Genomic DNA, 26,143 nt, shown 5'->3' on the forward strand with positions numbered 1-26,143 from the left:
GAGGAGTCAGGAGGCACAGACGTGGATTGGCTGCAGGCATAGAACATTTCTAGATTAATGCATTGGTCTGTAGTTGTGACCATCTGACTTTCATGGCTTTAGACATTCTTGTTTTCGATTCCAGAAAGGATTTTGGATATTTTACTTAAAGCTGTCCTCAGCTATGTCTTTTGGACATAGCCACACACACACAAAATTAACTCGCTGTTTTGAAGGTGGCACATCTATCGATGCAATGTGGGAATGCAACAATTCCGGTCTGGAAAAATGGAATAGCTGAGGGCGGCTTTACTCCTCAAATAGTTAGTATTGGAAAAAATCTGTCAATTTTTTTTATTTTGTCTTGTTTTGAGGCCACTGCAATCTTAGCTCATGCGATGAAGAAGTAAAATGGGGCAATTTAGCCACAAAGAAACATCTGTAACATCAGCCAGTCAGGGACTACAGTTGTCCCTCGCACTAACGCGGTTCACCTTTCGCGGCCTCGCTGTTTCATGGATTTATTTTTAGTAAAATTTACAGCGTATGAACGCCATACGAGAATTGTGCTATGCATCCTGATTGGCTAATCACAGTGTGAGCCTCCTCTCGTGCAAAGAGGATCTTTGTCAATGTCTCGTCAACACATCAGCGCACACAGAGTCATACAGGCCGGGCATGTCTGAGACTTTCTCAGCACTTTTCTGTGAAAATAAACACCGCTAGCATGTGGCACTTGCCTGAGCTAAACACTCTGAAGCCTGAAACTGTTCTGATAAAACTTTGGTCATAGCTATGATTGTCTCTCCCTTTGAACAACCGCACAGCGGAGACGAGAGCAGCTCATGATGTTTCCATCCCCACGTCTGTAATGTGAATCTAAAAGTCTTATTAGACAAATAAAATGGCCCAGTGTTCACCAGGTATAAGGGAGAACCTGTGTGAACTAGTGAGAAAAGTGTTGTAAACAATAAAGCTGACTACTTCACGGATTTCGTTTATTGCGGGTTATTTTTAGAACGTAACCCCTGCGATAAACGAGGGTACAACCTGGTACAACCTTTTGATTTTTCTTCGGTATCTGAAGTTCCCTGACGCCAGCTTATACAACACTCCTCCTACTCCAGGAGCACCTCGTTCCCTCTTGCCCAGCTCCCCATCAGTAGCACAGCTTATCCCTCCTTCACAGAGCACAGACATCCACAGTCACTACTGACGCACAGACGTCACCACTGCGCTCGGACACTCCTGCCACTGTCCACACAGGACGCCACACGCAGAGGAAGATAGTGATCCAGATGTTGTAAATGATAAATAAAAAGAGCTTTAATTTCCCACCAAACTGGAAAAGTCTCCTGTCTGCTGTGAAGCGAGCTCATGTCACAGTGTTGTTTGTATTTCCGTACAACACGCTGCTTGTGTGTAATGCATTCTCCCCGTCAGTCGTGGGGCTGACTGCGTGGGGGTCTGACAGCCTGTGCACCCAGTCCCATACTTTACCTCGTACAGCAAGCATCCCAGCGACCAGATGTCAGACTTGAAGTTGTAGCCGTTTTCATGTATCCTCTCCGGTGACATGTAGTAAGGAGTGCCCACTGGAACACAGGGAGAGAGAGGGAGGGAGAGATATTGTTAGCATCTTTCATCAATATTACTGATCCGTCTTCACAGAACAGAGCCGGGGCAGTGGAAGTGCCGTCTCCAGCTGTGACACTGGGCAGGAACGCTCACCCACAGAAAAATAACTAGCTTTGTGAAGTGATGGGGGGAAAGTGCAGTTTGGATCTTTGCTGTGTTTAAAAGTGAGAGTCTGTTCGTTTAAATGTTTTACAAATGTAAAAGATTGAGTATAATTGAGCGACTGGGCCTGTTTCGGGACACAACTTCAGTCTGTCAGGAATAGCACTGATCCAAATGAAAGTATTCAACAGCTTGGGAAATAATTAGGTGCAGTTTGACCTTCTTGTCAAAATGATTTATAAAAGTGATATAGGACAAAGGTTGCGACTCAGTGGTTTAGACCTTTGTGGCCATTCATTAGCTACACTTCTTCATCTCCTCCCTTTTGTCTCAAACACAAAAATATGTGTGGCACTGTATACGATAATAATAAAATGTATACTATAGGGGGTCAATATCATTTCTGGAAAGAATCTTCTCGAAAATAAAATATGTTCCAGCAGTGGGCAATTTTAGAACAACATCAACAAAATGTCAAACTGAAGAGACAGGCTCCCATCTCCCTGCATGCGGATATCAGCAGGAGAAACCTGGCATATGAGACTCAACTAGAGTGTGCAAAAAAACTTGGCCATAGCTTTCAAAGATGGTAGAAAAGGTGGATTCCCACTAACCAAACACCCTGTGGCTGTCTGGAGCTCAGGGCCACACTCTGTCCCTCCATGTTTCTTCTTCTTTTCTATAAACACTTCTCCACAGCGGAGACATAAGACGGACGTTAGACCTTCTGCACAGGCAAGGCTCTCTGTCCTGTGGGTGCTCAGGTGGAGGTGTCTCTGTCCTGTGGGTGCTCAGGTGGAGGTGTCTCTGTCCGTGGGTGCTCAGGTGGAGGTGTGGTGTCTCTGTCCTGTGGGTGCTCAGGTGGAGGTGTGGTGTCTCTGTCCTGTGGGTGCTCAGGTGGAGGTGTGGTGTCTCTGTCCTGTGGGTGCTCAGGTGGAGGTGTGGTGTCTCTGTCCTGTGGGTGCTCAGGTGGAGGTGTGGTGTCTCTGTCCTGTGGGTGCTCAGGTGGAGGTGTGGTGTCTGTCCTGTGGGTGCTCAGGTGTGGTGTCTCTGTCCTGTGGGTGCTCAGGTGTGGTGTCACTGTCCTGTGGGTGCTCAGGTGGAGGTGTGGTGTCTCTGTCCTGTGGGTGCTCAGGTAGAGGTGTGGGTGTCTCTGTCCTGTGGGTGCTCAGGTAGAGGTGTGGTGTCTCTGTCCTGTGGGTGCTCAGGTGGAGGTGAGGTGTCTCTGTCCTGTGGGTGATCAGGTGGAGGTGTGGTGTCTCTGTCCTGTGGGTGCTCAGGTGGAGGTGTGGTGTCTCTGTCCTGTGGGTGATCAGGTGGAGGTGTGGCGTCTCTGTCCTGTGGATGATCAGGTGGAGGTGTGGCGTCTCTGTCCTGTGGGTGATCAGGTGGAGGTGTGGTGTCTCTGTCCTGTGGGTGCTCAGGTGTAGGTGTGGTGTCTCTGTCCTGTGGGTGCTCAGGTGGAGGTGTGGTGTCTCTGTCCTGTGGATGATCAGGTGGAGGTGTGGTGTCTCTGTCCTGTGGGTGCTCAGGTGGAGGAGGTGTGGTGTCTCTGTCCTGTGGGTGCTCAGGTGGAGGTGTGGTGTCTCTGTCCTGTGGGTGCTCAGGTGGAGGTGTGGTGTCTCTGTCCTGTGGGTGATCAGGTGGAGGTGTCTCTGTCCTGTGGGTGCTCAGGTGGAGGTGTCTCTGTCCTGTGGGTGCTCAGGTGGAGGTGTCTCTGTCCTGTGGGTGCTCAGGTGGAGGTGTGGTGTCTCTGTCCTGTGGGTGCTCAGGTGGAGGTGTAGTGTCTCTGTCCTGTGGGTGATCAGGTGGAGGTGTGGTGTCTCTGTCCTGTGGGTGATCAGGTGGAGGTGTGGTGTCTCTGTCCTGTGGGTGATCAGGTGGAGGTGTGGTGTCTCTGTCCTGTGGGTGATCAGGTGGAGGTGTGGCGTCTCTGTCCTGTGGATGATCAGGTGGAGGTGTGGTGTCTCTGTCCTGTGGGTGCTCAGGTGGAGGTGTGGTGTCTCTGTCCTGTGGATGATCAGGTGGAGGTGTGGTGTCTCTGTCCTGTGGGTGATCAGGTGGAGGTGTGGTGTCTCTGTCCTGTGGGTGATCAGGTGGAGGTGTGGCGTCTCTGTCCTGTGGATGATCAGGTGGAGGTGTGGTGTCTCTGTCCTGTGGGTGCTCAGGTGGAGGTGTGGTGTCTCTGTCCTGTGGATGATCAGGTGGAGGTGTGGCGTCTCTGTCCTGTGGGTGCTCAGGTGGAGGTGTGGTGTCTCTGTCCTGTGGGTGCTCAGGTGGAGGTGTGGTGTCTCTGTCCTGTGGGTGCTCAGGTGGAGGTGTGGTGTCTCTGTCCTGTGGATGGATGATCAGGTGGAGGTGTGGTGTGTCTGTCCTGTGGATGGATGATCAGGTGGAGGTGTGGTGTCTCTGTCCTGTGGGTGCTCAGGTGGAGGTGTGGTGTCTCTGTCCTGTGGGTGCTCAGGTGGAGGCCGTGACCTGTCACCAACTCTCGCAAAACACGCCCACCGGGAAATTGTTGAGATCACGCTTGCTCGCAGCCTATGTCTTTGAAATATCTATGAAAAAGCATGTAGTTTGGCAGGACAGACAAAAATAAACCAAGAATGTGAATACCCAGGCCGGGCACAAAGACCTGTTTTATGCAAAATCGACTTTTTCAAGCTTTCCATCATGTTATTATGTCATTCCCTCATTAAAAACATGCCTGAAGTGTTGCCTTGGCACATTCATGTATTTTTGAGTAATCTGTAAAAACTCTGATGGCGGCCATTTTAGGGATAGGTTTGCCTGAGTCCTCCTAGGAACGCCCCCACCTCCTGGAGACGCCTCCGAGCTTTCGTCACCAGCCGAGTAACCAACCACTGCTCCTCAGCAGAACCCCCTCCCCACTGATGCCACAGACAGCGTATGGAGGGGGCGTGTCGGAAATGCTCAGAGGTTCTTAAAGAGACAGAGGCCTATTTCAAGACATTCACTACAGCCATTTTGAGAGAGACATTTTATACAAGGCAGTTTTTCTAATTTACTGCATTTACAGACCAACAGAAGGTTTGGTCATCATTGTAGTGTGATATAGACTGGTGCTATGGGACTGAAAAAAGCAGAATACCCCCTCTTTAAGTCTGCTTTCATGACCCACTTTGGGCTGTGTTACTGTTAAAGTTTCGCCTCTTACCTCCAGTGTAGCCTTGGGCCGTTCCTTTTCCTACAGTTAACCCCACATATTGTGCATCTACAGTAGATGTACAGTCCGAGTGGGGCTGCATGCATGTGTACAGCAGATATTCATACACCGCGCTCACAAAATATACATAAATCAGTTGTGATTAGAGCGGGCCAGTGATGATCTGAAACAGTAGTGGAAAGCAGCGTGGCCTGGGACAGTCTTAAAAGTAAAGTCTGGTTCTGCTTTTGAAACTCAAAGAATTCCAAACTGCCACAGAGACTGGCAGGACTCCAGAGACCATACCCAGAGGACAGAGGCGGGCCGCAGGCGAACATCTCATCCAGAGCACGCACAAGCGCTCTCCAGAGGGCCGCTGAACCTACTCACCACCAGCACAGTCTGCTATCATGTACCAGCCTCCGAAGAGGATGCTCAAATGTCATGAATATACTGAAATCTCCAGATCTTCAGCTATAGTCTTGGTCAGGGCAAACAAGCTGGCGGATTTAGCCTATTGTACGTGTTGTGGGTTGATGGAGGAAAGCCTCTTCACCAGGAAACACTTCAGAAAATACACAAAGAAAGGTCACAGTGAGGCGAGAGCACAAACACTTGGCCTCCATTCTGAAATCAGAATCATCTATTTCCTGTGTGCTGTTTCTAAAGTATACGTTTTGAACTGCAGTATTTAGGACATAGGAAGGCACTAAATTACTAAAGATCGCAGTCTTACATGACAAAAAGAGTGTCCTATGTTTGAGTCTTGAGACTGATGTTTTCAAATTAAGGCTGAAACATACACATCCATTTCATGTTTGTAGAAATCTAAAGTCCAGGGTGAACTGCTTTTATACGGGATAAGACTCTAGAGACTGTTTATTTGTTTATTGGTAAGGAACCCCATTAGCTACCACCGTAGTGGTTGCTAGTCTTCCTGGGGTCCAGGATTAAAAAGCATTTACAATAAAATAACATGCATTGAAACAAACAAGGCACAACAGTAATACAGGACAAGATATAATTACTGAAACCAGACCAAAGATTTTAGTGTGTTTTTGAAAACATGTAAATTGGATGAATCTCTCAAATTCACAGGCAGCTTATTCCACAATTGCGACGATCTAAATTCAACAGTTTTTTGCAGCAGACACTGCTCTAGGTCGATTTATCGCCACGTCGTCACTGCAAGCACGCCGCGTAGAATAAGAGTGTGTCTGCTTCACATATTTAATGTTTTCAAATAGTGCGATAATTTTCTTTAGAAATAATAATAAATTATAATGGAATTTATTTTGGAGCAACGGCCAGTTTAAGTTAGAATGCATTTTGTGAACACTAGTGGAGTCTGGACACCTGATCACCAGGCGGGCGGCTCTGTTCTGAACCACCTGAAGCCGTGCTATGTCCGTTTTGTTTGCAGCGGACCATATAACGGAGCAATATTCCAGATGTGATAACACAAAAGACTGAACTACTAGTTTTTTAATAGCTGGAGTTATGTAATATGAGCACCTTCTGACCACAGCTATAGCTTTACCCATTTTACCGATCACATGATCCACGTGAGGCGACCATGATCGATGGTGATCCACTGTGACTCCCAGAAGTTTCATCTGTAGCACTTGTTCCAACATGGAGCTCTCAGTTCTCAGTATTAGCTGAGTATTACTATTTAGTTTGTGTTTACTCCCAATAAGCATACATCTAGTTTTGGAGACGTTCAGAATCATGTTGTTGTTTTTCACCCATTGAAGAACGGCTCCAACTCCTTTTCCAGTACCTTTGATATTTCATTTACATTAGGACTGGAATAATACATAGTAGAGTCGTCAGCGTACATAACAACTGACGACTTATCCAATACATACAGTAAATCATTTGTGTAAACTGAGAAAAGGAGGGGGCCCAGGCAACTGCCCTACACTACAAAAAGTAAATATCAAGCATTGGCTTAAATGACTTGAATTGAGGAAATGTTTCTTGTTTTGAGCGGTTTTCACTCATTTAGACACTTTTCCTGATCGGACCAAGTTTACTTTGCTTGTTTGAGGACATTTCACACCAGTTCTAGGGTAAATCTCGCTTGAAATAAGAAAGTAAAATTGCCAATGAGATAAGACCAATTTTCTTACCCCATTGGCAAAGAAAATGTCCTGAAATAAGGACGAAATGTATCGAAACGAGTCAGAAACATCTCAGAACAAGTGAAATAATCTCGGACAAATGCCCAAGAACTTCTTAACTAGTCAAAACAACTAAAATTTGGATTATTGTGCTCAAATTGAGATGTTTATACTGATCTAGTTAAATACTTTTTGCAGTGTAGGGCAGGCCACAGTGGATCCCAGAGCTTTTGGATAGAGAAGCATCGGCCAGTTAAATAATCTTTTATGAGGAACAATGATCTTGTTGATAATCCATAACCCCGCAACTTGGCAATTAAAAGATTGTGATTGATTAGGTCAAAAACCGCCCTAAAATCTAAGAATACGGCTCCGACTAAACTGGTACCAGTTATCAGTCATATGGACCAGAGCTGTGGCTGTGGAATGACAGGGCTTATAGCCGTGCTGGAATTTTGTGAGCAAACTATGATCAACAAAATATCTTTGGATCTGTTCACATATTATGGTCTCCAATATCTTTCCTAGAACAGGTAGTATACTTATGGGCCTGCTATTTGGGCCATTAAATGAATCTTTTTTGTTTTTTGGAATAGGAATTATCTTAGACTTTTTCCATTGTGTGGGAAAAACTCCGGACACCAGGCATCTGTTAAATATGTGACACAGAGGACGTGACACAAACTTGGCAGCTAGTTTCAAAAGTTTACCCTCCATGTTATCCAGACCAGCAGACAAATGATCAGGTAAAGCATTAAGCAAACTTTCCACTTTTTCGAGACTGACAGTTGTTAAGTCAAAAGAACACTGCTTATCTTTCATGATTACATTTTTTACAATGAGCGAAGAGGACACTGACTCCCCACTGCTAATGCCGCTTTTAAGTCTTTTCATTTTATCATTGTAATAATCATTGAAGTAATTAGCAATGTCTTCTGATTTAGAAATATACCCACTGTCATATTCTATAAATGCTGGACTGGAATTTAAATTTCTTCTTGAAAGAGAATTAAATGTTTTCCAAATCAATTTACTATTATTACCAGCTTCCCTAAATTTCTGCTGGTAATACAGTTTCTTTTTGCACTTGTTTAGTTTGACTGTTGAATTTCTTAACTTACGGTACATGGCCCAGTCTGGTTGACTGCCTGATTTTATGGCTTAGCAGCTTCTCTCTCTGACATAGAAGCTCTCAATTCTTCGTCCACAACTGTGTACTGTATCGATCTGCAGTTTTAAAATTAAAACAATTCAACTACGGATGCAGAATCTAGTTTGTTGTTGTTGTTCTTTCCCACACAATCGGACTAAAGAATGACGCAGAATAAACTTGTCTCAAATGATCTCTGATGTCTTAATAGTTGGCAGTATAATCGCTGCATGTTCCATACATTCCTGCGCTCCCCAGGGCTTCTCCACATGTTTTGGAGGTAATATCTGTCAGTGGATCCCTAATTGAAATGTACTGGTGCACTCTGGTTAGAGGCTTGTTTTCTCCCAAACCCCAGCCTGGCCCTGAGTCCATAAAACTCACCAGGAGAATAAGAGCCGAGAGGAGGGCTTTAAAGCAGCCAAGCGCCGGTGGTGGAGTTTGCAATCCACAGCAGTGCGGCAGCAGGTGAGAACAGCTCTCAGGTCAGCCGTGCACCAGAGAAAAGACGATTTAAAGAGAAAAAAATACTCGGTTTGCTGATGGTGTGCTGTGGTGCAATATGAAAGTGAGCAAACTTTACAATCCTTCGTCAAAAACAAACTGTATCTGTGTTTGTGTTTTGAGTCATTCACTTACATTTGAATACCGTAAATGCTCTAATATAGGCCGGGGCCTTTATTTACTCAAGGACATCTAGGACCAGGCCTTTATTGGAACCAGGCCACAATTAGAGACAGGCCTTTATTTCTGTTTGAGCAAAACGGACGACCAGGAAAACGAAGAAAAACGACATTTGTGTCCATTTGCACCTAAAATATTAGGTTCATTTATTAATTAACATTTCAAACCCTCTCCCAGCGGCTGGAACATTGACGCCTTTTATTTTGTCGGGACAACAGGAAGTGTTTCGTTGCTGTTAGCGGAGCATTGACATCAATGTCACTGCAGGTTTGTGTTTCGTTTTTACCGGACCAGATTATTTGTTGTTATCTTGTGTAAAAGGCGAGTTTAGACGGAGCGTTTGTGTTTGTGATCGATCATGAGACTGACCCGAGAGAAGACGAGACGCTCGCGCTGATGGGAGGAGTTATTTTGAGGCGTGGGACTGACCTGCACACGGAGCAGCTGGACGTGCTTTGAAGACGCGATGGTGACTTTATTAAAACCCTGGAGGGTCACACAACATTTGTTGCTTTTAAATAGTCACAGGAGTTTGGAAAAGTGGCTAAATCTGTGTCAAAGTTACGCTCGGATCAGCTCCTCCGCAGCGTCCCCATCGGCCCGGGTTCCCGTTTGTTTACTTCCTGCTCGTGAGTTTTCATTTACACCAGTATGAGACAAATTCCTAACATGGGGAATATTTCTACCGCCATAGTTTCTAATAAAAGCCCCGGCCTGATTTAGAGACCGGCTTTAATTTGCCTCCGCCAGCCGCAAACCCGGACCTCTGTTAGAGACCCGGCCGCTAATGGAATACAGGCCAGTATTAGAGAATTTACGGTAATCATCATTCTCCCAATTCAAACCCTAGCCCTAGATTTGAGCCCCTCCCCTAGACTTTGCGCGTTCCTGCGAAGGGGTAGGGTGTCCCAATACTTTAGGGAGCAAGAGGAAGTGCCTATCCCCCCTAAAAATGTCCCACGGCAGCAAGTCAGCTCTGGACCAGACTTGCGGCCCATGAATGTGTAGGTGGCATTGATATACAGTCATATACAAGAGATAGCCAGTGTTCCATTCAGCTCCATTCAGAGTAATGGTCCCGAGTCATCTGTGAACATTTCCATGGCTGCTCAATCTCCTCCTATTCCTTAAAAGGGCAAGAAGGCGGGAAGCCCCACACTCGCGGGGTGGGTGGAGCCTCCACAGAGCTCCAGAGCTTGATTGACAGGCTGAAAAGGCTTCCACTTCTTAATGCTGATGTACAAAAAACAATGTGGTTACTTCTTCTACGTACTTCTTGTGTATGGTGCTAGTGGAGTCTACAGGCAATGTGTATTACCGCCATCTACTGGACTGGGGTGAAATCAGACACGTCGATGCTGCGCGAGACGCGAGGAACACGTTTGCTGCGGTGATTTGTGTCCCATTCCTTATGGGAAAATCTTCACTTGCACTTCCCTCATTGAGGGGACTCTGTGGAGGGAACTTAGAGCAAGTGAGAGGACTGGGACTGGGAAAGTAGTGTATCAGGAGGCTCACGCTCTCTCTGCCGCCAGTCAGTAAAAATGAACCAGTCACTTGAACAGCTCTTTAAAATGAATGGATCTCCCAATAAAGAACCACAAAGAGTAGCCCAGAACCACTCATTACGTTTGACTACAAGAGCAAGTAGAAGCTTCTAAAGATGGAGAGAAACTTCTTATCCAGTCTCGTCAACCATATTTAAATCTCTTTCTCGCTCGTTTTTTCCCACATAGCAGGGTCTGCTGTCCTGCAAGCTGCTCTCCATTTTGGCCGATAGCAAAAAGAAATTATTTTAAAAAGTCTAATTGACCTAAAAAAGGAAATGTTAATTCTGGTTTCATGTCAGACAGTGAGAAAACAAATGCATGTGTTTCTTTTTATAAGTGTATGTAAACATGTGGTTCCCACTGCATCCTCCATCCACCGGCTCTGAGACACTGTCCAGAGGTGTCCAATCTCATGGCCTCAAAGCCTTTGGTGAAGCCACTAGGGGGCGCTCTGTGCGCGGCTCTAGGGTTTTAAGTGTGGCGCAGCATAGGCACACGGCTCATGTTCCGTCTCATCAAATCTGTAAGTTTGGCATTATTTGTATTTTTCTTCCACATTTTTATCCCTAAAACAGACGGATTAGCATATCCCAGTAACCTGCAGCACACAAGCATCCACCATGAAGCCACATTGACTTGTTGGGAAAGAGACAACTGGGTGAAGTCGGTGGTCAAGCATTAGGAGCAAACGGCAGCGTGGCCTTTGGTCTTCCAGGTTGGTATTGAGACGCTCAGCCAGATGTTATAATTGTATTAAACAGAGCCACAAGCAGTTCCTCCTCTCTATTAAACTGAGCACTACAATGGGAGATTTTGGTAAAACAATTTTAATTTCAGCGCGGATCTAATGAGACGTGCGGCGTAATAATGAAGTGTTACCTGTCAGAGCAAAAATAATCAGCATCTGCACAAAGGGAGCTGGCCACACGGTAAACAAGAGCCTGGGGACTGCAGCTTTTAATTGGTCATCAGCTTGTTGTTGTGGCCGCTGCGTGAGCGTGCACGAGGGAGGAGTGTAACGAGCGTGCACGCGGTGTGAGGTCTCCTGATGCGCTCCGAACAAGATCCCCTAACATTCATCATTAGTTGATTAAAAGGAATCGGCCTCTTCTATGCTAATAGCGGCGTGAGAGGGAGAAGCGGCGGCGGCGGCGGCGGGCGAGGGCTCCTGGCGAGGGCTCCTGGCGAATGCTAAACTAAGGGCACATTATTCATTCATGCAAATAAAGTGGAAGTCATGTTGGGGATTGATTTAATGTCATTTTACCTGTTCTGTAAGAGCAGTGTTGTTTTAGTTCATTGTGTTGATCTGCTTTTATTGACTAATTGGCATCGTCTCGTTACTAAGCGTTATTTCAGAGATACTGTACCTTTGAGAATAGGGTTGTGCAACAGTTGTAAGGAAATAAAAGCACAAATGAGGCGTCAGCAAATACCCACTGGTCAATGACAAATGGTGAACTGAGTGGATAGTGAAAATTTGGTCAACAACAAAAATGTTACTGTATGAAGTAATATTAAGGGGAGACACTGCAGGCAAAACTCAATTTTTTCAGTTTTCAGGTTTTGGGCCACATTGGTCTCTGAACATATAAGCTTTCACCCGGAAACAGAAAATATGACTAATCTTCACAATAACATGTTTAAATATTGCGCTGATTCAATGTTCCCCCATAGACTTATATGGGAGAATGCAATTTCAAGGGCCTTTTTCTCAAAACACATTTTTCTGTCATTGTGGCGAAACTATGTCCACGTCAGTCGGACCTAAAGACTTCAAATTTTCCAGCCTTGGACTGAACAATATTTGGAAGATTTTTTCAGAGGGATTTTTTATGATCTAATCCCTAAGCCCCATTTATTGAGTTTTGAATGTAAAAAAATAAGGCGAAAATTACATTTTTACAAATTTTTCCACTAAAAAACAGCTTATTTTAAAACTAAACAAGAAATCCAAAATCCCCTCTGAGAAAGTCCTGGTAACTCATTCATCAATAAAAATAAAACCATAAATTTGAATGTAGCTCTATCCATTATTCAGATTTCGTTGCCGAAAAGATGGGAAATTTGAGGCATTTTTAGGCATGAAACACCTTGTTCTTATATGAAAAGATAAAATGACAGAAAACTTGCCATGTATTTTTTTCTCACATTTATGTCAGTGATCTACAGCAACAGTTTCAAATTGATATCTGTAAATTTAAATTTTTCCCTATTTACCTGCAGTTTCCCTGTTCTCTTTCCCCTAGATATATCTGAGTAATTACACGATCCGAACCGAAAAAAAGGGGTACTATATTGTAAGGCGTAATAACACTATAGGAGCACTTCGACGTCTGTGCAGTTATATCTTCACTCCTGTTTGACCCCATAGAGGAGAGGAGGGGAGGCCAAATGCTAACAACATCTTTGGTCTTTGTGCATTACTGAGGGCACACACAAAGACCACACAGGTACGTATCAACTCATCTAAGCTCAGGTAAGAACTTATCTCAGTATGGAGAAACGGTGGCCTGTTCCTTTAAGGCGAGACGATGCAGGTGAATAAAAAAAGACACATCAATCTGAAACTTTTGCTGGACATGACTGATAAAAATATAAGGGAAAACATGTAATGCAAGTTTTCTGTCATTTTAGGTTTTCACATAAAAATAAGGCATTTTGTGCAAAAAATGGCCATATTTTCAGAGATCTAAATAATGGATTTTAAAATATATATATTTTTGTCCTTTATTTATCCAGGATAAGAGTATCCTGGCCGAGATGCAGGGGAACAAGTTTAAATCAATACAATACACTCAGATAAAACAACTACATGTGAAAGACTTTGTTTCCAGACCCAGATTAGACCCAGATTTGAATTTATGGTTTTATTTTGTTGAATATTGGTAGATTTTTTTTAGAGGGGTTTTGGATTGTGTTTAGTTTTTGAATAAGCTTATCTAAAGTGAAAAAATCTGTAAATGTTGGCCTCGTTTTCAAAGCAGAATAAGTCAGGCTGGGAATTATATACCGTAAATGCCACAATTAGAGACAGGCCTTTATTTCTATTTGAGCAAAACGGACGACCAGGAAAACGAAGAAAAACGAGATGTGTGTCCATTTGCACCTAAAATATTAGGTTCATTTATTAATTAACATTTCAAACCCTCTCCCAGTGGCTGGAACATTGACGCCTTTTATTTTGTCGGGACAACAGGAAGTGTTTCGTTGCTGTTAGCGGAACATTGACATCAATGTCACTGCAGGTTTCTGTTTCGTTTTTACCGCGGACCGGATTATTTGTTGTTATCTTGAGTAAAAGGCGAGTTCAGACGGAGCGTTTGTGTTTGTGATCGATCATGAGACTGACCCGAGAGAAGACGAGACGCTCGCGCTGATGGGAGGAGTTATTTTGAGGCGTGGGACTGACCTGCACACGGAGCAGCTGGACGTGCTTTGAAGACGCGATGGTGACTTTATTAAAACCCTGGAGGGTCACACAACATTTGTTGCCCTGTTTTCAAATATAGTCACAGGAGGTTTGAAAAGTGGCTAAATCTGTGTCAAAGTTACGCTCGGATCAGCTCCTCCGCAGCGTCCCCATCGGCCCGGGTTCCCGTTTGTTACTTCCTGCACGGGAGTTTTCATTTACACCAGTATGAGACAAATTCCTAACATGGGGAATATTTCTACCGCTAGTTTCTAATAAAAGCCCCGGCCTGTTTTAGAGACCGGCTTTAATTTGCCTCCGCCAGCCGCGAACCCGGCCACTGTCAGAGACCCAGCCGCTAATGGAATACAGGCCAGTATTAGAGAATTTACGGTATATATACAAAAAAACTTGAAAAACCTTTGTTTTTGTTAAGTAGGAGCGACTATACTGGCTGTTTTGTTGCATGAATGGAACAAAAACTCTTTTTTGAAAAACTCCCATTGGATTATAGCGTCATCTCGGGGCCCCAGGACACGTGGATATAAAATATGTCAATATTTGTGATTGAATACACACAGGAAAGCCGGCTTTGTGAAGAGATGTTGTAGCTACTTCAGCTCCAACAAAACATCATAAAATAATGCAAGGGCAAGTTTGTCTTTTTAATGCTCGGACACGAAAACTAAGATAAGGGATTAAACTATTTAAAAATCTCCACATCGGCCACTGCCTGAAAAACCAGCGCTTTCCACTGCGTTTGTCTGGCCCGCGCTAAAACTAGAATCAAATTTACAAAATGTGGCACAACATTACTTGTACTAAATGCATCAAACAAATATGAGCAAAAAGAATGTCCTAAATGCCCCGGGTCACCTGTGCGCCCACTTAAGCGCGGGCACTTTGGTTTCTAGTATGATGTTCTAATGAGTCTAAGTTTGAGCGTCAGAATGGTTTCCAACATGCATCTCCCTGAGGTGCTCGTGTGCCAGCTCCTCTCCTCCTCCTGTCCTTAACACCCTTCTCATTACATGTGCTAATTGCAGGTATAATATTCTCCTCATTACTGCCAACTGGATACACTCAATATAGCTTTAATGTTACTTTTCCCTTCATTTTACACCATTCTCATGTGATTCCCTTGTCTTTTCAACTTCTGATTGCCTGATGTGTTACCACAAGTTTGGTTTTAAAAACAAATGTTACAGCAAACGGCTTTAAGTTTCATCATCAACGTTTTCTGAACAATTAGTGGGAACGACGTTATTCCAAGGCTGAAAGCTGAACCTGTTTAGGCCAATCACATGGCAATATTGCGGCGAGTGGGCGGGTCTAACATTTGCCGACACTTTTATTGATACCGATTCCCAAAACGTGAGGTATGCTGCTACAGACGCAAAAATAAATACTCCAAGGATTATTTGTGGTTTGTGTTTTTGGCACTGGGCTGTGATTGGCTAAAACGAAGTGTGCTTGATCCAATCAGAAAGCTTGACCTCTCCCCAAATGATCGCAGATGCAACGTGATTGGCTCATCCTCAGCCCCATTTCACGACTACTTTCTTATGTTCTATACCATCAGTGCCAGACTTGTCATTTATGTCTCTAGAACCTTAACTAAACTTACACTCATGGATCTGTGTGCACGTGTGTGTATAGGAGACAGTCTGCGGCTCTGGGGTGTGCACGTGCAGCAGATATAAAGGCGTGTGTGTTGGGAGTGTGCACGTGGAAAGGCTGAAGCTGTCAGCCTGTGCCTGGCCCCACTATTCACTGGCTGCTCTGGGCTCATTACAGGGACAGACAGGAAGCGCTCCCTCTCTCTCCGGCCCCCCCGCCCCCTTTCTCTCTCCCTCTCTCTCCTGCACCCCCCTCTCTCCATCCCCTTTCCTTCTCTCTCCCTCTGCCCCTCCTTTCTCCCTCTCTCCCTTCTCTCTCTCCTCTCTGCCGTCTCTACCTCTGCTCTCTCTCTCTACCTTCTCTCTCTCTCTCTCTCTCCCCCTCTCTCTCCTCTCTGCCGTCTCTACCTCTGCTCCCTCTCTTTACCTTCTCTCTCTCTCTCTCTCTCTCTCTCTCTCTCTTTCTCTCTCTCTCTCTGTCCTCTCTGCCGTCTCTACCTATGCTCCCTCTCTCTACCTCCTCTCTCTTTCTCTCCCTCGTCTCTCTCTATCTCCCCCTCTCTCTCCCTTTTCTCTCTCCTCTCTGCCGTCTCTCTCCTCTCTCTCTCTCTCTCTCTCTTTATCTCCCCTTCTCCCTTCTCTCTCTCTCCCTCGTCTGTCTCTATCTTCCCCTCTCTCCCTTCTCTCTCTCTCTCTTCTCTCTCTCTCCTCTCCCTCATCTCTCTCTATCTCCCCCTCTCTCTCCTCTCCCTCGTCTCTCTCTATCTCCCCCTCTCTCTCCCTTCTCTCTCTCTCTCTCTCCCTCGTCTCTCTCTATCTCCCCCTCTCTCTCCCTTCTCTCTCTCCTCTCCCTCATCTCTCTCTATCTCCCCCTCTCTCTCCCTTCTCTCTCTCCTCTCCCTCGTCTCTCTCTTTCTCCCCCTCTCTCTCCCTTCTCTCTCTCTCTCCCTCGTCTCTCTCTATCTCCTCCTCTCTCCCTTCTCTCTCTCTCTCCCTTGTCTCTATCTCCCCCTCTCTCTCCCTTCTCTCTCTCCTCTCCCTCGTCTCTCCCTTCTCTCTCTCTCTCCCTCGTCTCTCTCTATCTCCCCCTCTCTCTCCCTTCTCTCTCTCTCTCCCTCGTCTCTCTCTATCTCCCCCTCTCTCTCCCTTCTCTCTCTCTCTCCCTCGTCTCTATCTCCCCCTCTCTCTCCCTTCTCTCTCTCCTCTCCCTCGTCTCTCCCTTCTCTCTCTCTCTCCCTTCTCTCTCTCTCTCTCGTCTCTCTCTATCTCCCCCTCTCTCTCCCTTCTCTCTCTCTCTCCCTCGTCTCTATCTCCCCCTCTCTCTCCCTTCTCTCTCTCCTGTCCCTCGTCTCTCTCTATCTCCCCCTCTCTCTCCCTTCTCTCTCTCTCTCCCTCGTCTCTCTCTATCTCCCCTCTCTCTCCCTTCTCTCTCTCTCTCCCTCGTCTATCTCCCCCTCTCCCTTCCCTCTCTCCTCTCTGCCGCCTCTACCTCTGCACTCTCTCTCCTCTCCCCCTCCTCCCCCTTCTCTCTCTCCTCTCTGCCGCCTCTACCTCTGCACTCTCTCTCCTCTCCCCCTCCTCTCCCCCCTCCCCCTCTCTGTCATGTAGTTATCTGCCTTCCATGTAGCCCGCTCCCTGTTACTTCTGGTGCCGTCTTCTTTCCTCCTCTTTCTTCAGTCTCGACACAAGACTGTAGCTGTGATAGACAGTCACTTTCACAGCCAGTGTCAGCTATTTTTTTTTTTTTTTTTGCAGGATGCAGCAACTGAATGATATCGGCACATCATGAGCGCCGCCTCGTTGTTTGGAACGAGTTAGAAATGATCGTGGAAAAACTTTCAATCTTCCTTTCAAATTAAAAATGAGGTTTTCATTCGCGCCATCATTTGTGCCAACACGGCGCAGGAACAAAGCCTTTTCGTTGATTCTAACAAAGGCCCACTCATTTATTGATTAACTTATGTCCTTCTATTCAACACAAAGATGCCGGGACACACATGTGCATGATTCGTGTGTTTGCATGTCTTGTAACAAACAAATGTGTTGAATCGAATGTAGATGCGGGCGTGTGAGCTGATCCCTTAGACCAGTGTTTTTCAACCTTTGTTGCACATTTTCTTCATTGAAATAATCACGAGGCACCACCAGCAGAAAATGTTCTCATCAAAGTGTCTTGGCTAGGAACGCCGTATAGTCTCACTAGCCACAATGCCTCAATACATCACTAATTCTCTTGTCTCAGAGAAATTAACTACCTGATATGGAAGAATATTATATGGTTACTCTGCCGATCACTAGACAGCACAGACACTCGAAAACGCTACATTATTTGTGGGTAATAATGCATTTGTTTAAAAAAAAAAACAACTAGGTGAGATTGGATAATTTCCCAAGGTACAGTGTTAATTTCGTCGACTAAAATATTTAGTCTTAATTTTAGTCAAAGTGTTATTTTTGACGACTAAAATTGGACTAAAACTAAATTAAAAGTTTCTCATGAGACTAAAACTATGACTAAAATGTCCAGATATTTTAGTCGACTAAAATGAGACTAAATAAAAATGAAAGGGAGAGACTAAAATCATCCAAACTTCTATTGAGCGTCTGAAAGAGCCTCAGATCATGTAAATTCTCTGCCAAAGGATCAGCTCTGAGCTTTGTTCATGTGGAGCAGCTCCATGAAGCAGAGGAACAAGATTAAATATGATTATAATGAATATCATCAATGCAAAGTCGACTAAATTAGTATTAAATTTACTTGCAATTTTAGTCGACTAAAACTAGACTAAAATTGAAGATATTTTTTTGACTAAAACTAGACTAAAATTACATTTTCCTCAAAAGACTAAGACTAAAACTAAATTAAAATATGTTGTCAAAATTAACACTGCACCAGACAATATCTCACAGTGGTTGAAAAACACTGCCTTAGACCACATGTGTCAAACACAAGGCCCGGCCCGCAAGATGATTTAACCCGGCCCCATGTAGAGCCTGGAAGTCGCTCGCTCATTCCTGTGATGAGTTATGCATTTTTAAAACCAGAATGCTCACTCCAGCCACTAGGGGGCAGCTTACATTTAAAAAAAAGGAAAGAATTCCACCCGTGTCCAGCAGAGGGCACTTACATATCAAGACATCAGGATACAAACAACCATGTGGTAAATGGTCAGTCTGTCCCAGGGCGGCTATAGCTACATTACCAACGAGTGTGGAGTGAGTGAATAATGAACACGTGTTACATATGCGGCCCACGACCCAAACCAGTTCGACACCCCCGTCTTAGACCAATACTATGAAGGAACCAGTCACCCATTCACACTGCAGACACGGGAGGCGAGGCGGGTGAAGGGTCTTGCCTAGGGCTGGGTACCGTTACCATTTTTTTCGATACCGGTACTTTAACGATACTTAGTTTTCGGTACCGATACTTCATTATTTTTCATTTAGAACCATAAAACAGAAGAATAATGTTAATTTATTATGTTCCTTCCATTTAATTTCTTTTACATTTGTATTAGTTGTTTGAGATGAAGCTTCCTTTAACAGCAGAGGGAGAAAAAACTTTTCACGTTTCTTATTTTTTCCCCCCATTTTTAACAATTTAAAAGAAAAATGCCCCCCCCTAAATTTTTCTTCAAATTTTTCCCCAATTTTTTGTGTTTTTTTTCTCCCAATTTGCCCCTTTTATCTAATTTCCCCCAAATTTTCTTCAATTTTTTTTCCACGTTATTTCCCTTTTTGATATTTTTGATTCCCCAAATGTTTCCCAAATTTAACCCAATTTTCCCCACTATTTGCATTTGATGTTTTTTATTTACTTGTCTTTCACTTTTTAAATTCTTTTTAAATTTGTATAACCAACAGCATAAAAACTTGAATATAAAGATTTTATATTTCTTTTCGGTACCTGCTTTTGATACAGGTAGCACCTAAACCTTCATTTTCGATCCCGTACTGGTATCGTTAAACGGCACCCAGCCCTAGTCTTGCCCAAGGACACAACGACCTGCGGGAAGTGGGATTCGAACTCCTGACCGTCCAATCATGTCCAGCGTTTCTGGGGTCGGGGTTTCTTTGTCATCCAGGTTTCTATTCTTCCTCCCTGACATACTCTGCTTTCCTCAATTCATTTGTAACTCTGCCCTTTAACTCTCCCCTCTCGTCCTTCACCCCGGCCCGTTCGCTTCCCCCGGGGTAAAAGTCACAGCTCCAGCCACGGAAACAGGAACGGGGCGAAAACAGATGGGACGAGTGAGACGACGGAGGGAGTGTGTGGAAGGGAAGAGGGGGGACAAAGAGCAGAGCTGGAAACAAACGGGAGGTAATGTCAGAGTGAGGGGGCCACAGCATAAGAGGAGCCTGGGTCCGGTTTGTTTGGGGACGACCTGGACGTGTGAAAATGCTAGTCCTTATATTTGAGGCTAGTGCTAGGCTAGTGCATGTCTATGGTAACTAGTAGCCTGCATTAAAAACAGCCTGACCCAATCCAATTATAGCGCCAGACTACCCATATCTGTGTTGACTGATAAAACACCTTATATTTGATCAGCTTCGTGGTTGTATAGGCTATGCAGTGGCGGAGTGATCTGCTGGAAAATAGTCCCTCAAAATGTGGTGATTCATGTGAGGCAAGGTCAGTTATATTCCAAAAATGATTCTATGGACACAGACATTTATATGGTTTGTCTGGTGTTATATGTGATTAATGCAGGCTACTAGTTACCATAGACATGCACTAGCCTAGCACCAGCCTAGCACCTTAAACTCTTCAAATATAAGGACTGCATGAAAAAAAAAAAAAAAGAAAAAATCGCAAGAAATCAACAGTACTCTGGATAACTAGGAAATGAGGCCCTATGTCAAAAATCCTGAAGTATCCCTTTAACATTAAAATGGATCATTCAATAAGTAAGTGAGTGAATAGTTCAGAGCGACGGAGACGGGAGTTGCACAGACTCAGAGCTGTGAGGAGGAGAGAGCTCTTGGAGCCGTTTCATCCATCAATCCTCACGCTGTCCAGGATTTCTTTACAAAGTCAACATACTTGACATACTTTGTGCTTTTTTTTAAATGCCCAAATAACAGATTTTGCATTGTATAAAAATGAGCGTGAGATGGACAGACGGATCGGTGCGGCGTCAGCAGTGATGCGGTCGCTGTATCGGTCTGTCGTGGTGAAGAGGGAGCTGAGTCGGGGCAAAGCTCTCGATTTACCGATCGATCTACGTTCCCGCCCTCACCTATGGTCATGAGATTTGGATAATGACCGAAAGGACAAGATCGCGAATACAAGTGGCCGAAATGAGTTTCCTTCGCAGGGTGGCTGGGCGCACCCTCCGAGATCGGGTGAGGAGCTCAGTTACCCGGGAGGAGCTCGAAGTAGAGTCGCTGCTCCTTCACGTCGAAAGGAGCCAGCTGAGGTGGCTCGGGCATCTGTTCCGGATGCCTCCTGGTCGCCTCCCGCGGGAGGTGTTCCAGGCATGTCCTAGTGGGACAAGGCCTCGTGGAAGAACCAGGACACGGTGGTGGGACTATGTCTCCGAGCTGGCCTGGTGTCGCCTCGGGGTCCCCCCAGAACAGCTGGAGGAGGTGTGTGTGGATCGGGAAGTTTGGGCATCTCTGCTGAGACTGCTGCCCCCGCGACCCGGCCCCGGATAAAGCGGAAGAAAATGGATGGATGGATAAAAATGTAAATCTAATTAATAATTAAATAATTCACATGGAACACGCCAATAAAGATTTGTGATATCAAAAAGTGAGGCTAGATGATTTAGAAAAAAGATCTAATAGCAGTATTTTAAAACTAGACTAGTATATATATATTTTTTTGCATTATTCAGCGACATTTCATGAAAATGGTCCGATTTTCTATCCTAACTTTCAACATATGTCCAGGGTCCAAACATAAGCATCGTTGTTCTTGAAAATGTTAAAACATGAACACAGGCTGTCTATGAACAAGGCACAACTGATTTTATTTCAATGTTATTCAAATTGTTTGGATCATTTCTCATTCAGCCACACAAATTGACAATATTGGGAGGATGAAAAGGCTTTGGGGTCCGCACTAAAGCCTCTGGAGATCCGGATCTGGACCCAGGTCCGCCAGCTGGGGACCCCCGCACTAAAACTTCATCACAATGCGCATTATTGAACTTTTGATATTTGTGCGTAACAGCCTATATTCTCGATCGCTCCAGGATCGATTGTTTTGTAGGTTTTCTGTATGGAACGTATGCGTAACCATGGAGAGGGACGGTCAGTATGAAAACCTACCAGGAGGGTCAAAATGGAAAGTAAAGGCGCCGTTCTAACCACTCATAGCCCTTTTCCACCAAGCTGGTGCCGGTGCTGGTTCTGGGCCAGTTCCAGTTTCAGAACCGGTTCTTTCGTTTTCCACTGAAAAAACGCTGGCTCTTGGTTCCAAAATCTGGTGCCGGTTGGGAACCAATTAAAAGCTGGACCAAGAAACTAGCACCAGTGATGTCAGCGGCTGGGGGCGTGGCTCTCTCCTCCAACAAACAATCAATATTATATTAGTTAGTTTGTGCTTAGAACTTCCTGGAGAAGCCAAAACAGTCTCTGTGGAGGAAACTGTTGTTTTGCTTTATGCTCTTTAGCTAAAACAAGAGTTAGAAAGAAGAAATCAAAATGTTAACGGCTGCTGGGACTGAAACATAAACTTATTTTTCTGTATTTTATAACCAGAAGTGGCTGTAGTAAGATGTTACTATCCATTTTTGATGTTGACTTCCCAAAGCGTTGCTAGGACAATAGGCACAGCTCTCATTTTGGTGGAAAACCAAGTCAGTATGGAACCAACCCGGCACCAGAAGCAGCTCTGAACCAGCCCAGAACCAACACCTTGGTGGAAAAGCCCTATCACACAGCCGCTGGGTCACTAAGAGGTCAAACACACACGACTAAAACATTTTTCTCCCGACATGAGAAGTTCCATAATGCAGCTTTAAGGTCAGAATCCTCATCCCAGCCTTTCTTGTCCCACGTCGGCCGAAAGAGGGAGCTGTGGGTCCGACGTTTACAAATGAGCAATCGCACGTGATCTGAGGCGTGTGCGCTGTGGCGTGTGCGCTGTGGCGTGTGTGCGGGAGCGCGTCACGTGACTAACGCCCGATGTCACGGCCTCTCCGCTGCCGTGCGGGGCAGGCACAAGCGCTGTTGTGGGGGAACAGCTTGGCATCCAGAAGTGAGAGCGTGTGAAAAGCAGCCTTTATATTTGTCTTTCTGCTTCACATCCTGGAAAACAATACGGGCGGTTTGGGCGTGAAGCAGGCTCAAGTGTGGGGGGGGGGCCGTGGGCAGCGTCGAGTCTGTCTACAGGGACACAACTTGGGCAAATTGTTTAGAATTGTGTTTTTCTTACATATGAAAAAGAGAAGAGGGGCGTGATATTGGGCTCAGGAACAAACACAGGCCTTAATTCGAGACACTGCAGGTGAATAGGCATGTAGAATTAATTTAGATGCTGAACATTACTGATATAAATATGAGGGGAAAAATGTATTGCAAGTTTTCTGTATTTTTATGTTGTCATATAGAAGTAAGGTATTTTGTACTTAAAGCAGTACTAAGTAACGTGTTTACCTTAATAAATCCTCCCCGTAGTCCCTGTGGGGGTGATACAAGTGTTTATGGGATGATTGGAGGGTCTTTCATCGCCCCCTGGTGTCTCTGGACAGAAAACCATGCTTGCAACTTGACTGCCACCGGTCCGGAGAAAGCAATACACACTAATGGAATCACAAAGAAGAAGCTAACATGCTAACGGGCAAAGCTAACTGCGGGCTAACGTCACTTTAAGAAGAAGAAGAAGAAGAAGCTAACATGCTAACGGGCAAAGCTAACTGCGGGCTAACGTCACTTTAAGAAGAAGAAGAAGCTAACATGCTAACGGGCAAAGCTAACTGCGGGCTAACGTCACTTTAAACAGTATTTACAGCCAAGTTTGAGTGAAAAAAAATATTTCCATTGTATAATCGGATGCACAGTAACCCTCTCTCCCTTCGCCTTTCCTGTCGGCGTCGTATTTACTCTGCAAGACAATTAATAAGTTAAAAAATCGTAACTTGCTACTACACCTGCAGTTGCGCTTATGGCCTCTAGGGGGAAGAGTTACTTAGTACTGCTTTAAAAATGGCCGGACATAAATAATAGATGTCTGGTTTCATTTTGTTGACATATGAGTAACACAGATGTTTTCAGAAGGATCTTGGATCGTTTTTAAATAAGCTAATCATTGTGGAAAATCTGTAAAGAGTTGTGTGGCCATACCGCCTTTGCTCTGCCCAATCCCGTCAAACCTTGGAAGCTAAGCAGGGAAGGGCCTGGTCGGTACTTGGATGGGAGACCGTTTGGGAACACCAGGAAGCCTTGCGAATGTAACTCGTGAGTGAGTGAGTGGTGGTGGTCGGAGGGGCCGATGTCGCTTCCGTCAGGGCAGCTGTGGCTACAATAGTAGCTTACCACCACGGGTATGGAGTGAACGAATAGTGCAATGTAAAGCATCTTAGAGTGTCCAGAAAAGCGCTATATAAAACCGATGCATTATTATTATTGTTTTTTTTTGGCTTCAAAGCTCAATAAATCAGGTTCGGAATTAGATATTACAAATCTATTAAAAACTGAAATTATTGTTAAGTCCAAGAGTGGAAGGTTTGGAGTCTGTAGGAGCTACTATAGTGGTTACTTTGCTTCATGAGAGGAGCAAAAACCTACTTTTGAGAAAACCATCTGAAAGTTTTGTAACGAGTGCTCATACACGACACATTTGACACAAAACCGGCTTTGCGAAGCGCTGGAGCTGCTTTCTGGATACAAAACGTCATAAAGTAAACATTGTACAGGGTAAGTTTTGTCTTGTTTATACTCTGACATGAAACTCAGATGTTAAGGGAGAGAACTGGCAAATAATCTCCACATCGAAACTCTTTACTTTCACCTGCCCGGTCTCGCCAGAAGAATCAATCCCTTTGTCACTGGTTTGGTCCTGTGTCATGGTGTGGGAGACTCGACATTTTCTTTGGACCCTGTTCCAGTCACTAGAGTGTGATGACGCTCTTAGGTTTGCGAATGATGCTTTAGAGCAGGGGTGTTAAACATGCGGCCCGCGGGCATGATCCAGCCCATGAGATGATTTAATCCGGCCCGTCTTGTAGAGCATAAATTCCAGAGTATGTAAAAAAAAAAGCCCATTCCTGTGCAGAGTTATGAATTTTTAAAGAATAACCAGAATGCTCAATCTCACCACTAGGGGGCATTACATTTAAAAAAAAGGAAAGAGTTCCACACGTGTCCAGCAGAGGGCAGTGACATAATAAGAGCTCAGGATATGAACAACACATTATAGCCACATGGTAAATGAACAGTCTGCCCCAGGGTGACTGTGGCTTCACTGAGTGTGGAGTGAATGAATGATGACTATGTAGTACTTTGAGGAACTTGTGACACAGGCTTGTAAAGTGCAATACAAGTGTAAGCCGTTGTTATTAATGAAGCTACAGTCAAGTTGGGGCTTTGACCAAATCTCAGATTATTATTATTCATTTATTGGAAAACACTCCTCTATTATATGTGGCCCGCGACCCGTCGTGGGAGCTGAATTTCGTCCCGCGACCCAAATGAGTTTGACACCCCTGATTTAGGGTAACGTAGGGCTGCTCGATTATTGAAAAAAAAATAATCATGATTATTTTTGTCACAATTGAAATCACGATTATTCAAACGATTATTTGTTGCCTGTAAAAAAGTCTATCTTTATTTTATTTATTTATTAACCAAAACACTATGATGATATTTTGTTTTCTGGACATAAAAGTACAAATGTTTTCAAGTACGCCTCGATTAAAGAGAGGTCCCTGTTTCACACCTGCCCCCTGCTGGCCAGCCCTCAAACCTGCGCAAGTAAACTAAGCAGCGCGGCCTGATGACATCATCACACAGCGCAAAAGCATGAGCCATGGCACGTGAAAAGCGAAGGGAAAATAATCTCAGCGGCCCGAAAAAACGCAAGTCTGATTTGCAAAAAAAAAAAAATTATAATCCATTTTTTTTGCGATTATGCTAATTTTGTAATCGTTTACTGTTGTAATCGAAATCGTAATCGAATTTCAATTAATTGCACAGCCCTAGGGTGACGATTCAGTTCACAGTGCACATTTTAGACACATCCAGGAGCAATAACATTTGAGACAGAGACTAAAATATGAAGTGCTGAGCTAATATTCACCTTATTCCGGAGGCTCGCGTGGGCGCCGCCATGAATTGTGCCCGCCCCTTTTCTCCAATGTGTTAACATGGGACTGGAGAAGTCCGCATAAAATCAGTCGCTACACGAAAACAAAGCCGTTTTCAGGCCGCACAGAGAAACGCTGCAGTGTTGACATGTCGGTGCAAATGAACATCGGACATTTTACACAAATTAATCGAATAAACATCAGATTTGAGCGGAGAATATTTTCCCTCGTTCTCTGTTAAAATGAACGGGCTTCGCGCTCGACCGGAAGTGTCAGGGAAACGAGGTGCCGAGACAACGCAAAAAGTGGCAAAAGTGGGCGGGGCGGAATAAGGTGAATAGGGGACATAGGGGTCGAACATATCAGGCAGAGAACCTTGTGCTTTCTTAACATTGAACAAAGGCAATGCAACACCAAAACAACAATTGACTGGATCCGCTCAGCGATGTTCTCAAACCCTC

General features: G+C 44.7%; 1 protein-coding gene across 1 annotated transcript in view; it reads right to left on the reverse strand.

Moving 5' to 3' along the window:
• nek7 (NIMA-related kinase 7) overlaps window positions 1-26,143 on the reverse strand; it is a 187,729-nt gene that overhangs the window by 53,978 nt on the left and 107,608 nt on the right. Inside the window, exon 8 of the mRNA XM_079580956.1 lies at window positions 1,480-1,574. Coding sequence (XP_079437082.1) covers window positions 1,480-1,574 — 95 coding nt within the window. The remainder of the gene's footprint in view (window positions 1-1,479; window positions 1,575-26,143) is intronic.

The sequence above is a fragment of the Gobius niger genome (assembly GCF_951799975.1).
Source record: "Gobius niger genome assembly, chromosome: 22".
In the NCBI taxonomy this organism is placed as follows: domain Eukaryota; kingdom Metazoa; phylum Chordata; class Actinopteri; order Gobiiformes; family Gobiidae; genus Gobius; species Gobius niger.